The 14,709-nt window shown below is 43.8% G+C and overlaps 1 protein-coding gene across 1 annotated transcript in view; it reads right to left on the reverse strand.

The window, feature by feature from the left end:
* Positions 1-2,614: 2,614 nt before the first annotated feature.
* The window catches only part of DMPK (DM1 protein kinase), an 809,400-nt gene continuing 797,305 nt past the window's right edge, over positions 2,615-14,709 (reverse strand). The window contains exon 15 of the mRNA XM_086938460.1: positions 2,615-2,846. Within this exon, the coding sequence (XP_086794586.1) occupies positions 2,745-2,846 (102 nt within the window). The 3' untranslated portion in view covers positions 2,615-2,744. The remainder of the gene's footprint in view (positions 2,847-14,709) is intronic.

Raw genomic sequence — 14,709 nt, forward strand, 5'->3', positions numbered from 1 at the left:
AAATGTATTGATGCATATGGCCCATTAATTCTTTAGGCATCTGAACATTGTCAAATGCAAAGTAGGAGAAGGGATAGGGAAGAGAGGAAAGAGAAATAGAAAGAGTTCTAGAGTGACTAGAGAGAGAGGTTAAGTTAATTGACAATATGGAGTGGAAAAGAGAGGGCTTAGGAAGTGAGCGTCAATGAATGGTAGTATGAAAAACGTGTAGCCCACTAAATGAAGAATAGTTGTACATACCTAAAGGTTTAATTGCGTCTAGTTGTATGTCAAGACGTTGGAGTAGAGAACAAAGCTTAATGACTTAAGGGAGGATAGCCCTAGTTTCTTGTTGGAAATCACATGAGCTTCCTGACTTATTCAGCTAAATAATTATAAAGTTCTCCATACACCAAATCTGATCATGGAATGCTGCACCAGCTTAACAAAACTCCAAAGGATCATGATTGACCCAGCAATGAGGTTGGTGCGATGTAATTTCCTGCTCTGCTGTAGGAACAACAGATATGTATATGTTCTTGATGTTGTGAGCCTGTCTCTTTGCTGTACACTATTCCTTGGGAGCTTGTTAACCTTAAATCTGAAGTAGCTGTTCTATTCTTGAAATTTTTGGAGATTTTCAGTTTATGGAGTCTAAAAAGGAAACTCAGGGTCCTGATTTAACTATGAAATTGATGCAAAACAGCCAATAATTTTGGCACGGGATTGGTCATTAAGGATACAATTATTGTTTTGTACAGTGGATTTTTTCCTTTTGAAGCAGGCAATGAAGGAGAACAGACCAAGGTGTCCCTCCACTGCACAGCGCCATGGGTATGAACTATGAATTCATGTTTCTTGAACTTCATCTAACAGAGCTGCCTAAATGCTTTTAACACTGGGCTTTGGGAGAAAACAACAGGTACATTTTGCACACAGCATCAGCAGCAACCAATGCACCTATTAACTGGATATGCATGTTCTGCAGATGCCAGGAACATTTCCTCTCATACTAATGGAAGGCAGACTACTCTCCTGCTCCCTCCAGCCACAGAACTGGTGCAGTGGTCAAGGGGGCAAATGGTTGATTCTGTGAATGATGAATGCATGTGATGAGCTATGACCCTCACACAGATATCAAAGCAGTTTTAATTAAGAGAATGGTGTTAGTCTAACAGTGGGTGTCCCTGCTGGTAGGATCAGGTCTGAGTTAAATTAAGTTTAGTTCTGTGCCATCCAAGACTTTATCACATACCACCAGGAGTCAATCTCCATTAGCCGCAAAGGAGATGGGCCTTAAAATTACTTATATCTGTAAACACATTCAGTTTTGTGTCTTTTGCTGTACTGACCCACTTCACCCGCCTCAGGCTACTATACCTACGATTCATTGGAGCTTGTGTGTCTACCCACCAACATGTGTACAACGATCACATCACAACATGTATTTTTCTAAGAGACTTACATAATCCTTCAACATTAAAGACTCTACTTGGGCCCCTCTTAACCTCATCTCTTCTAAAGTGCTGCTTACGTTTAGAGTGAAAAGGACACCCGTTAATGTTTTATCCAGGTGGTGGTTCAGTGCTGTGTCTATGGATAGAGTGGATAGAACTCTCATGCAGGCAGCATCAAAACGCATAGATCAGTGGGAATAAGTTTGCTTCTCGAATGCAGACTGCAAAGCCCAATGACACTGCTGTGAAACAGTATGGAAGAGTAGAACATGAGGGAGAGAAGTAAGAGAAGTTGGAATATGACAGAGCACAAAATACACCGAAAAGGCAATAGAGAGGAAAGGACTGAGGAAAATGTCACAAGAAGACATAGTTAAAGGGAAAGGAGAAGATAGAAAGGGACACAACAGGAAAAAGGAGTCAGAGATGGGAAACAAAAAAGAGAACCGAATCCATGATAAAGCAATTAGGTAAAAAGAGAATGAGAGGCTAGTGGCAGAGGATATAGAAAAAAAAGAGATCAAGAGAAAAAATACCTTCTCCCCTGCCCACAGTAAGAGACTAATTAAATAGAAGGATTTTGCATTGCTCAGTGTATAACTCCAAATCAAGGTTGTCGTGTCCTGTGAAGTGTTCAAGCTCTCAGCTGCATAACACACCAGACCTTCTCTGTGTTGCAAGACACAGATGGACGATTTTTCTCATTATTGATGCTTATGGAGGGTTTTAAACAAGTTGATACTGGTGCAATGGAAGCCTATCAAACGACTATACGCAAGGGTATGCATGCTCCAGCCAGGCTCTCTCTCTCACAGCCACAAACACTAGTAAAGGTGCCCCCCAGGCTTAAAACAGAAGTGTTAAAAAAAGTAGAGCAAGTGGCAAGATGATGGACAGCAAGTGTTAAGGATATATTGGCAGGACACGCGTCTCTTCCTCAGGCAATTGTGAAGTCACCATCAAAAGTCTAGAGACGAAAAATAGACTGCAGAGCCCAGACTTCTTTGGATAGTTCTTGATCACCTCCATGATGACAAAAGCCACTCTGACATCGGGTGCCAGTGGCTAAGCTGACTTGCAACAGGAGGGTATGTCTAAAAGAAGCAAAGGTGAGTGGAGACCAGGCATGCAGTATCTCCTCCTTCAGGCTGTACCTCCGGGAAACCACAATCCCTCTTTGGAGCACCGACTGCCTCCATTGTGTCCAATTCGTGAGTTCACGCATGTTCCCCTAAAGCGCTTCGTGGTTTGAAGCTACATATTCAAGGAAAGGCCCAGATTCTGGAGGCAAGCCACTCTGCCAAGAACTCAGGATAGCTCTGCCAAGCAACTGCTGGAGGCAGCGGAGGGGGTGAAGCCGCCAGTGCATAGAAGCAGGTATCCTGCTCTGAAGATGCCAGGCTTAGGAACCTGCGGAAAGAGGAAGAAGACAGAGCCAGATGTTAAACTGAATACACAATTTTGGTTAGTGTCAAATGGCCCTAATTTTCCACTTGACTCCAAGTGTAAGATTAGTTAGTGAATCAAAAGGCAACATCTCTGAAATCAGGCATCAAATATTCACCATTTCCATCTTTAAAAAAAAAAGTGTTCGGTTTTCAGTAGAGCTGTTTAGTATGATATAGACAAGAGTATATAGAACTTTAAAAAACACATCTGTATGGTCTATTGGTGTGTATATCGTCTACATAGTGCTCAAATCCATTCCTAGATTCTTTCTATGGACAGTGTTGGAAATGTGATGTTTTATAAATAATTAACTGCATTTGAGTGACAAACATAAAACGTTTTTGGAACAAATTCAAGTTTTCTTAATTATATCAAAATTAAGTTTGCAAAAAACAATGTAACAAGGTGATTCAGATGCAAAAATGCACCCAGATGATCAGTCGTTAAACTTACAGAAAGTATTATTAGATTCAATACTCTCACATTTATATTTGATATCTTATTACAAGTGCACAGCTTTGATTACCAAACTATTACTTATAAAATAAAAAAGATATGATACTTCCCGTATGTGGCCCTTTAAGGTGTCAAATAAAACTACAGTACTACACATTCAGTGGCCTATTTTCGAGAATGTCCCACAATGCAGTACAGTAAGTCACCTGCTGTGCTGCACTGCGTGACAGGCAAAGGGCAGGAATATTCCATATTTAATGCAAAACAGTGCATTCCTGCCTTTTCCCCTGCACTGGCACTCTTTTGGCAGCCTACGGCCAACGTAGGCACCGTTGCACCATTATGCAAGTGTGCCTGAGTTGCAAGCAGGATTGTTTTTATGCAGTAAGGGACAGCTTCCTGCACAAAAACAATCCTGAAAGGCATATTCCTCTTTCTAGTATGCTGCAGACTGCAGCTCACATAGAAAGAGGAATTAACAAGGACAAATAAAGATATTTCTTCTCATTGCACCTCACCTGAGAAAGTGTATCATTTTGGAACAGTCTCAGGACTTTATGTTCTGGTAAATCTGGGAATGCTTACAAATCCATGCAACGCCTCCCCAGGCCAGATTAAGGCAACGCAGCACTTTACACAGCATTGATTTACTCCAGGTTTATGGGCCCACTCAGGGCCACGCAAAGTGACATTGAGAGGTTTCATAAATCACATTAACCCTTTCCTTGCTGCCGTCGGCTATTGGCCGACGGCAGCACTACCTTCCCAGTGCTGCCATCGGCCAATGGCTGACGGGACCCCGCCCGTGCACTAAAACGGCCGCACCGCGGCGGAATTACCGCTGCGGTTAACGGGTTAAAGATTTGTGTGGCTCTGGCATCATGGTACATGGTGCAAGAGTGACACCACTGTCTAATAAATAGGCCCCTTATTTCTTTCTGAATAGTGGGGCCAATTATATGGACAATCGGACAACGTTGCTTCCCACACTGCCACCCACCTTTTTGCTGTCCTGGTTTCTCCTAGAACCCCTTACGGGCCGGTGTGGTACCTGGGGTGTCCAAAAGAAGAATCTTCAGGTCAATGGTGCTTTAGGTGCTATGCTTAAGTCACTCTTCTTTTGTTCTGATGCCAGCACCTACTACTGGGCCATCCAGACCACTTGGGGTGCTGCTCTCATCTGGCTCTGCTTGCTCACTGCACTGGGGTAGAAGCCTCTTGTGGTGTCCTGTTTTCACCATGTATGTTTTTGTCAGCAGGATATAGAAGAGAGGTGTATGGTCTGCTTTAATTTGTGTATGTACGCCATGACTTCCAACTTAGCAGCAGTTTCCATGTGAGAAGCAATGTATGAAGTCAGACATCTAGTGTGATGGTTTGCACAACAGAGTAAGAGCCTGGAATGAAAAGAAAATGTGTTCCACAAAGGCTGTCTTTATGTCGATAAAGAGAGGCCTTTTTCACATGGTTTTATTCCTTGCCGTTCCTATGACGGGAGGGACATCTTGCAATGGTGAGATGCTACACTAATCATGGGTGAATGGTTTCTACTTACTTTCAAAACTAGGGGAGTAACCCAAAATCTGCTATTCTGTTACCTTTAGTGAGCCAACTGTCTCCTCTTACTCTCTTGAAAATGCTTGCAACTAAATTTGTCAGTTGCAAGAAAACCATCCTTACTTCGAATAACAAACAACTACCACATAGCACATACAAATAAATCTCTCTCTCTCTCTCTCTCTCTCTGGTTCTTACAAATCCATCGAAACCACACCACAAGTCCCTAGGGGACTGTAAACCTTTGAACCGAAGGTTCCTTTTGCTTTTGTCATGCACAGCTTCCTTTTCCTCCAGCCTATCAGCAAGGTGCTGCACTAGTACCTCCACAGTTGTATATATCAATAATATAGTACACAAAGATATAGTAAGTCATAAATATTTAGTAAAAAACGTGTGTCCCGCTTTGTGTATATATATTCTAATACTAAATACAACACAGCGATATTTTTGAAACCTAATTTTAGAACTCAAATCCTCACCATGATATTATGGTCCACAGTCTTGCTTCCTGTAAATGCCACCCTAGCTTTAATTTGCACAGAAGCTGTCTTTGTGCACCAGTTACAGAAATAGAACAACCGGGCTTCAGTCTGAGGAGCAAGTACACACTCAAAAATCAGGGGCAAATTTAGGGTCTGCTGCACTCGGACTTCTAGCTTCCCTATTTCGGCAAGTGCACCAACAAGCTCCACCAGTAGCCATGAGGGGGTCTCCAGAGCTTTTTGCGATATTTACCCACTTTATTAAATGTGCAAGTATGCCCTCTCTTTCTTTTGAATGGATGGTTTGGGGGACAAGTAGCAGTGCAGAGCCCAAGCTCCCAGGAGAGATACTGAGCTTGACTGTTGAAAATTTACGGCAAACACGAGACAGAATTTTTGGCCCAGCTGCATGAACAGATCAGGAAGGATGGCAAGGACCCTGCAACACAATGAAAAGGAACAAACAGAGCCTTGGGGGCATGAGGCATCAAGGGCAGATAATATTTACATTTCAACAGCCAGCTTGTTATCTGAGTGGCAGGTTTTGTCTATGTCCAACTAATGTGGCGCGTGTCTAGTGAATTGGTGACCATGGGGCGCAAACACGCACAAACACATGCAAATTCTGAATTGCTGCCAGGAAGCACAAGTAAATAAAAACATCTTATGAACCTAACAAATCATTAAAGCAATAGAAAAGAATCAATCACCTCAAAGTGCAGCAGACCAAGGGAAAATATACCTACATTTCCAATGCCTTGCATCCCTGGGTCAGTCATTGTTATTACTTGCATAAAGTACTAAACCTCTACTCCTCACCTCTCTAACAAGAAAGTATATTTCACATTTTTTTGGGGTCGATTAGGATCGCGGACGGACTTGCGTCCGTCCGCGACCCCAGAGCAGGAGGGAACCTCCGCATGGCATGCGGAGTTCCCTCCTGTGCAATTAGGATGTGACCGCAAGGGTTGCTGTCACATCCTCTATTTTTAACATTGCCGCGGGTGCAGCTTCAAGCTGCACCCGTGGCAATGTTAAAAATGCACGCATTGCTTTTGCATGCAGAAAGAGGCAGGCACTGCGCGGTGCCTGCCGCTTTCTGCATGCAAATGCAGGGGGGTACCATAGGTACCCCCCATGTGCACCCCCCACCCCCCTTCACCTAGGGGGCCCGCAACGGGCCCCCGCAGTGAAGTTCCGTATGCTTTTCCGCGGCGGAAAACCCGCCGCGGAAAAGCATACTTTACTGGCCATCCTAATATGGTGGACGGTGTCTTCCAGACACCGTCACCATATTAGAGCTTTTCCGCCGCGGTTGTAAGCCAGCCGCGGCGGAAAAGCTGCGGACGGAAACCAGGACCCACCAGCCATCCTAATGTGGCAGTGGGTCTTTGGTCAGTCCGCTGCGGATTTTCCGCATCCTCGGGGCCGGCGGTGGCTTCCGCCGGCCCAGAGGATGCGGAAAATCCGCAATCATAATGACCCCGTTTGTTTTTTAGAGCAATCACATTTTTGGAAAGACACTTTGGATCTCTTCAAATGCATTTTTTAGAGAAATGTATGCTGGCAACTGACGACTGTAGTCCTTATCCGAGGAGTCATTGCTTCTTTAGAACACCCCTTGGAAATGATTATTTTCTGGTGCTGCACTAATCTTTTGGAATACATAATGATCATCATGCAAAGGACTAGATGCTATAATTACTCTCTTCGACAGTGTGACCCCGGGAGAAGAAATGCGCCAACTGACACAAATGCAGTTTTTATCCCATCCTGGAGAACCAGCTTTGTTGGACTCTTTCACCTGCTTCACTGCCTGACAGTGTTCACTTATCCATTTGTATAAACAAATAGGAGGAACCCACTCTAGCTTTGTAGAGGACGGTGGGGAAACATTCAGGAAAAAGAAACAAACGTCCGGGTGCGTTGGACAGTTTAGATAATGTCTTATTTTAGTGTAGGACTAACGGGTATCCCCCTTTGGCCCCCTATGGTTATTTATTCTTTCTTAGAGGGGCATGTTTTCCATGAAGAAGGCAAAAAGGCTAACCACATATTCGTGAAACAAGGAACATATGCCTATGTGAAAAGATTATACTGAGTTTTCAGGTGGAGAGACAAATCAAAAGGAGTTGGTTTGGTTGTCTATACTTAAACTTTTGTATTTCCTTGCAACAACAAATGGACAATTTGTTAAACAAATTATTAAACAAATAAACGTTTTTTTCTGGTTAAAAACATATCACTACTTTGGTTCGGTAACAAAAATTTATTACACAATACAATGTTATAAAAAAGAATACATTAAAACCATTATACAATGTACATGATCATCACAATATTATTAAAATACAATAAAAAGGTCACAGAATCAAAAAGGTCGACGCGGCGTTTCGGCTTTTTTTCTAGTATGCCTTCATCAGGACTGATTCTAGACAATTACCTTGCCAAGAGATTTTAGTTTTTTTCAACACCTTTATGTATGTTTTCAGTTATTCAACATAGTAACAATTCAAGCAGACATTATTTTACTCATGTACACAAGGGAACAGGGTTCTCAACCCAATACACAAATTTACTCGAAACAATGACGGAAATATCAACAAAGCTTATTAGGTTATTGTGCTTGCTACCCTGTCAATGTGCAGATAAAGGTCAGGATACTGACATGGATGACTTAGCAGTTGATCATTACGAAGTCTTGACACTACGTAAGTGTTTTGATATCACCAGTTCACTAGCATGCTGGCCACTAATCCCACAAGGGCACCAAGAAAGTGAAGAGTTTTTGTGATTTCTGACATTGAGTTAGACTAGGTCTAGGCTTTATCCTTTGCAGGTATAAGAGGATTGCCAGTAGTTCTGTAGCCCAAATGTAATTGTGGGGGCAGCTTGTGGGTGCAACTATAACCCAAGTAACATTCAGCATTCAGCAGTCAGCATTAGCATGGAAAGTACAGTAATTGTAGAGTGTCTGAATGCAAGGGAAGTATTTTAAAGTAAGATAGCATCAAACCATTCTTCTCGTATGGTTATTGTTCACTGACATGCATTAAAACAATACAGGCATAGAAATCATGGTACAATAGAAAAAAAACATTTCATAATAAGCAATCTCATAATTCATTAGACAATAAATAGCATAGATTCATATTACATAATATATAACCAGCATTATCTATATTGAACCATGAATTACCTACAATAAAGATAAAAAATAAACGTATATAAAATAGTGCTATAAACTGGCATCAATCTATCAACATAATGGTTAAAAAAGAATTACATCATAAAACAACTCGTATTTCATTGCATAGAAGATAGCCTACATTGCATGTTATAGTTTGCATGGGTAACTAAAACATAGCCCTCCCAAGTAGCCCTAAATCTGCGAAGCGCCCCTACCCTTTTTGCGTAGGCCTTTACAAATTGATTGGTCAATCCAAATTATGGAGCCACTGGCCCTGTGTAGGTACCCTTGGTGCTCTCCAGTTTTGAAATGTAGATGTACAGGAATTTATATAGAGCAAATCACCAAGCAGTTTCTAAGCGCTTGCTTAGGGAACCCGTCCTGGTATTCCCCTGTGAGATAACCCCGGCAGGGTATCCGCAAGGTGAAAGTCAGGCATCCCGCCGCGAGGGGCCGTTGTGGAGATTAAGCAAGCTATTGCCCAGAGTCGCAGAGTGTGAACCCGTGAATCGAGTAGGCACCAGAGCGAGAATTGTCAAGTCCATGGACATTTTAGGACTCAAGACCCCGCCGAGCCAAGAATTGAACCCCGGTCCCGGGCTGACCTCTGCCTCCTCTAACCAGTGAGCCACACTTCTCCACCAAGGATCTGGCTACCGCTATTGTTATGAAAACAAAATATTGCCTATGTTTTGGTAGCTTTCTGCCTGTGTGAGAAAACCCAAATAAGGCCAGTGACTTTGAGGGTAGGATAACCGAAGAAATAATGAACCTAAACACCTCTTCCCAAAAGTGTTTCAGTCTAGGACATGTAAAAAATATATGTATCCAATCTCCTGCCCCAGCCAAACTGCATCTAAAACATTGATTAGGAATTGTTGGAATGTAATCTAAGGGGAGTGTAATAGACCAACCATCTAGAAAAAAAGGACATTCTTTTGAAGTTGGCCGCCATCAATGCTTTAATCCCAAACTCACACACTAGCTGCCATTGCTGAATGTTAAACCAACAATTAGTTTCCTGAGCAATTTTACGGAGCATTACCTCAATGAGCCTCTTATTCGTACCCTGGTGCAGTAGCCAATACCTATTTCCAACACCACGTCCTCGCAGGATGCTTTTAGGATTGTTCTTTCCCTCTCATTATTTATTGTATAGTTGCTTTTAAGAAAGAATGGGGCATATTACCAAGCAATAGCGATAATTATCGCTATTGCTTGGTTAGAGACAAACATTTACCGCTGAGCTGCGGCGATTTTTTTTCACAACCAAAAGCTGCGGCGATTTTTTTTTTTACCGCAAATAAACCTTGGTATTACCAAGATTTATCGCAAATGCGATAAAAATCGCCGCAATGCATGAATATCGCTGAAAAGTCAGCGATATTCATGCATTACAGAGCTAATGCTCTTAGCCATTTTATCCACCTCCCATTGGATAACATGGCTAAGAACTGCTCAGGGCAGGCGTTAGCTTTTAGAGATATTCGCGCTTAGCGCGAATATCTAAAAAAGTTGGTAATAGGAGATAGCGATGTTAGTGACTGTTTTCAGTCGCTAACATCTTGGCACGCCCACTTTGCATGTCATTAGTGATAAATATCACTGACATGCATAGTGGGGCCCAAGATGGTCGCTATATCCTACTAGCTGTCGCTAACTGGTGTTCGCGACAGCTAGGTAATAGGGAGATAATTTTATCTCCGCTGGTCTCGACTTTGGAGTTCGAATTGCGTTACAAATTATTCCCATGCAATCAAATGGATAGCGTTATAGAAATCCCCTAGCTTACAAAAACTTGGATTGTTATAGGACTGCGGTCCCCTTTTCGAAAGCTGGAGACCCCATAACTCACAGTCTTGAAGAGAGGTGTATGCGTTGCATGATGGAACATATTGGGTTTTTTAGAAGCGCTGAGTATGTTTTGCAATTATATTTACAACCTTATATCTTGTTTTCTTGGGTAATTTCGTAGTGTGCGAAAATGCTGGTAACTATATTGCACTTTCTGATAGCATAAGAATTAACATAAAACTATCAAATTTCAAGGAAGGGGCTGCTAGCTGAGTTATTAAACTAACTAATGCAGCTTGATAATAGGTAGAAAAGTAAGGTAATGCTAGCCTCCCCGCTCTACATCTAGTTGTAAAAATAAATAATATGACCCAAAGGTTTTTTTGTTGCCCATATAAACTCAGGGTTAACTTTATCCTCTTCATTAAAATATGAAATTGGTATTTTTAGTGGAATATCTAGAAGCAATAATACCAGCAAGGGAAGTATAGACCTTTTTACTAGGGAAACTAGGCCTACTCTAGACAGAGGTGATATCGACCATCTTTCTAATAGGTTTTTTATTTTATTAAGTGTATTCACATAGTTTACATGAAACAATTGAGAAAAGTCAGCTGTAACATATAAGCCCAAATATCTAATAGGTCATAATAGCAATAATTGTAGCCCTTTGGGAAGATGAGCCTCCGCAAAGTTAAACAAAAGGAGCTCAGTTTTGGCCTAGTTAACTTTATGCTACCCCAGTGCTGTAAATGCCTGGATTTCCGCCAGCATGGCCCGAATGTTTGCCTTATATGGACTCAGATATAAGATCATATCATCAGCAAACAGCTTAATGTTTGCCATCCCTGTTAGCGAAGCCAGAATTGATGTATTAGATCGGATCCTTATCGCCAATGTCTCAATAAAAAGAGAAAAAAAAGGGGGAGACAGGGGGCAGCCCTGCCTGGTACCCCACCTAATCACCACCTCACCCGCCTGTTCTGCATTTATAATTATCTTTGATAAAGCATTGCTCTCGGATTCAATAGGGATCTCTGAAACTCTTGAGTTTATCCAGTGATATTATAGAGAAAACATTAATACAGCATTAAGTTTTATGGTCTGGGAAACTTTTAAGGCCTATTTTCGGGGGCAGGTGATTGAATATAAAGCTAATCTATATAAACTGAAGCAACAGAAGATTGAAGGACTTCAGAAAGCTGTAGATCGAGGTAGGGTAGATCTTACGTTCAGGCCTCCAGGAGATCCTGAGTAGAAGGTGCTTCAGCAGGAACTACTTAAGGCAAAAGAGCAACTAAAAACATCTTTATTCTCGAAGAGATCTCTAGGAGCAAAGCACTTTAACAGACAGTATATGAGAAAAGCCGGCAGATAGGTAGATTTTTAGCCTGTTCTACTAAAACACTACAGAATAGGTAATTAATTCCACAAATAAGAGACCCCAGCACTGCGAGTCTGGTTAGTGATAAAGACAGAATTGCCAAAATATTTTTTTCTTATTTGAAGAAAATTTATGCTGAGGCACAATAAGTTAACATCTAGGATCTCGAGAACTATTTTACTGAAGTCCAGATACCCATGATTACCAAGGATGATAGCGTGGCTCTGAATACACCGATTGTATTTTCAGAATTGAGGGAAAATGTAAAAGGAATGGCTAGCGCTAAAGCAAGTGGTAATGATGGAATCCCGATTGAAGTCTATAAGTTATTTTTAGATGAGCTTTCTCCCTTTTTGATTCTCCTGTACAATCAGATTATGGATGGGTTTCCCGTTTCTGACAGATTTTAGGAATCAGTTGTGATTACTATCTTGAAGAAGGATAAGGACCCAAATGACCCGAGCTCCTATCGCCCAATAAGCCTATTAAATGTAGATTACAAGTTTTTTATGAAAATTTGGGGGAATATGTTATCGGGTGTGCACAACAGGTGGTCCATGTGGACAAAACAGGATTTTTGCCCAGTAGGTCGATGGCTGCTAATGCCCCGGTTACTTACCAGTAGTCTTCATTACTCCGAGTAAAGTCTCCCTCGCCACATGATTAACGAAGTGAACTTCAGCTCCACACCAGAACCATCCAAAGCAAATTTTAGCCTCCCATGCCTCCTATCCCATCCCAATATGGCCAACCCAAGTCACCCTTAACCTCTATAAGAGGCGGGTCAGCCCAACCCTTCAGCCTGAACTACCAAGCATAAACATGAAGCCGATAGCCAGACAGGGAGGGAGGGATGGGAACTCATGTGGCGAGGAAGACTATACTCGGAGTAATGAAGATTACCGGTAAGTAACAGGGTCATCACCTCCTCGTAAGTCTTCCTAGCCACATGATTAAAGAAGTGAGCACATACCAAAGCCAAGCATGTTTATGGAAATTCACAAGAAACCAAGGACCAGAAGGGGGTGCCAAGAAGCAGGGCAAGCCCACCAACCACAGTGAGTGGAAGAACCGCCCAAGAGAAAAAAGGCAACCATCAGCAGGAAGAACCAGCCCAGGACAGAGAGACACCGGGAGGGCCAAAAAAGCCGGATCCCTGAGACCCATAGGTCTGCCAAAACTCCACCCGAACCTAAGACCAAAGGAGGAAAGGGAAGGCACGGACCCAGACTGTACAGAGCCAAAAAGGAACAACAACTGGCACCATAACAGGAAGAGGCAGGCAGGCCCAAACACACCCAGACTGCCCAACGGATAGCCAAAAGAGAGAGAGAAGCCAATGCTCCAGACTCCAGAACCAAGGAAAAGAGGGCAACACCCTCACAGAGACAACAAGATGCCACAGCTGCCAAAGATGCAGTCCGACCCAAACACAGCAGCACAGCAGGTCGGACCACCAGCAGTGAGAGAACAGAAACCATCTCAATTCTCATGACCGGAGGGAAAAAGGAAACAAACCCCACCGGGCCCGGTGGACAACCGAGCAAACCGAGGGCAGAAGCCGAGGAACCTGACGCTACCAAAGCAGACCGGCAGGAACCGCAAGAATGGAGGAGAGCGCAGAAAAGGCACCCAGCACCCCACCGAACTGCAGAAGTAAGGCCAACAAAACCCCATCAACACAGTCAAAAACAGGCAGGCCACAGACCCCAGCAGGTCAAAGGATCCCCTGACAGGGAGCGCACACCAGCGCAAGACCCGAGGCAACCCGGCCACCCATGGACCAAAGCAGCCACGAGCGTAATACCTACAAGGCCACCCAAGGAACTGGAAAACAGAATGAATCAGGTCCAAGACAGAGCCACCAGTAAAGCAAGAGAAGGCCCAACACAGGGCAACCGCGCACCAGGAAGCAGGAAGCACCCGGTAGCAAGGGGAACTCAGCATGAATGAGCTGGAAAACCCCGCTCAGGGGCCAAGCATTTCGACCCGGAAATGGACCACTAGGAGCAAACGAGCCGAACACCCAGGTGGCTACCAACCAGCCTTACCCAGCAGAACAACTGAGAGCGTACAGGAACAGGAGCGAACAGGGAGGCAAGGCCACCTGTAGAAACACACCAATGGAAAGAAGGGCATGGCAAAACAATCCTGCATCAAAGCCAACACCACCAGGGAACAACACAGAGCCAGCAGGCATAAGTACACCAGAGCCAGGGCCAGAGAAGTAGATGATGCATAATACCCATAGGAAGCGGAGGGTCCCGCAGCGGAGAAGGAAGAACTGAGAAGGCCAGCACCCCCGGACAACCAATACCCTCAGCAGGGGAAACCAAGGGAAAAGAACCCAGGCGAGCACCACTAACAGAACAAATGCCACGTCCAGGCAAAACAAGCCCAGATCCTGCATTGGGAAAGGGAACAGAGGCAAAGTGAAAAGTCGAGAGTCCGGGCGAGGAAGCAACAGAGCCATCTCCGGGGAGCCAAACCGTGCCCGCTGAATGCACCAGCAGAAAAGAGCAGGAAGGGAGCTGCCTGCCTGACCCACGATCCAGAAGAAGTGGATGAGGAGGGACACCACCAACTCAGACTGGACCGAACCCGTAGAGACACAACCACTGGCACAAGGAAAACGAGGGACAAGGAGACCACTGGGAACAAGAGAAGGGACAGCCATAGGAACTGGTGAAGAGGAGCTGGAACCCAAGACGGCCCAGTGGCACTGAGACCCCCAGATGGGAAGAGCCCCCAAGAGAAAAACAATGCTAAGCACCACCTGACAACAAGGCACAACAACACCAGAAATACTCCCTGCGGAGGACACCGACCAAGGTAGACTACCCCAACATGAAAGCCAGAGGGGCAGTCAAAAAAACCAAGGGGGAGCGCCTGGAACCGGGAGAGCATGCTAATACCAAAGCATGGTATGAACAGATACCCCCATTGGGACACTGTGAA

Source organism: Lissotriton vulgaris, chromosome 9, assembly GCF_964263255.1.
Source record: "Lissotriton vulgaris chromosome 9, aLisVul1.2, whole genome shotgun sequence".
In the NCBI taxonomy this organism is placed as follows: Eukaryota; Metazoa; Chordata; class Amphibia; order Caudata; family Salamandridae; genus Lissotriton; species Lissotriton vulgaris.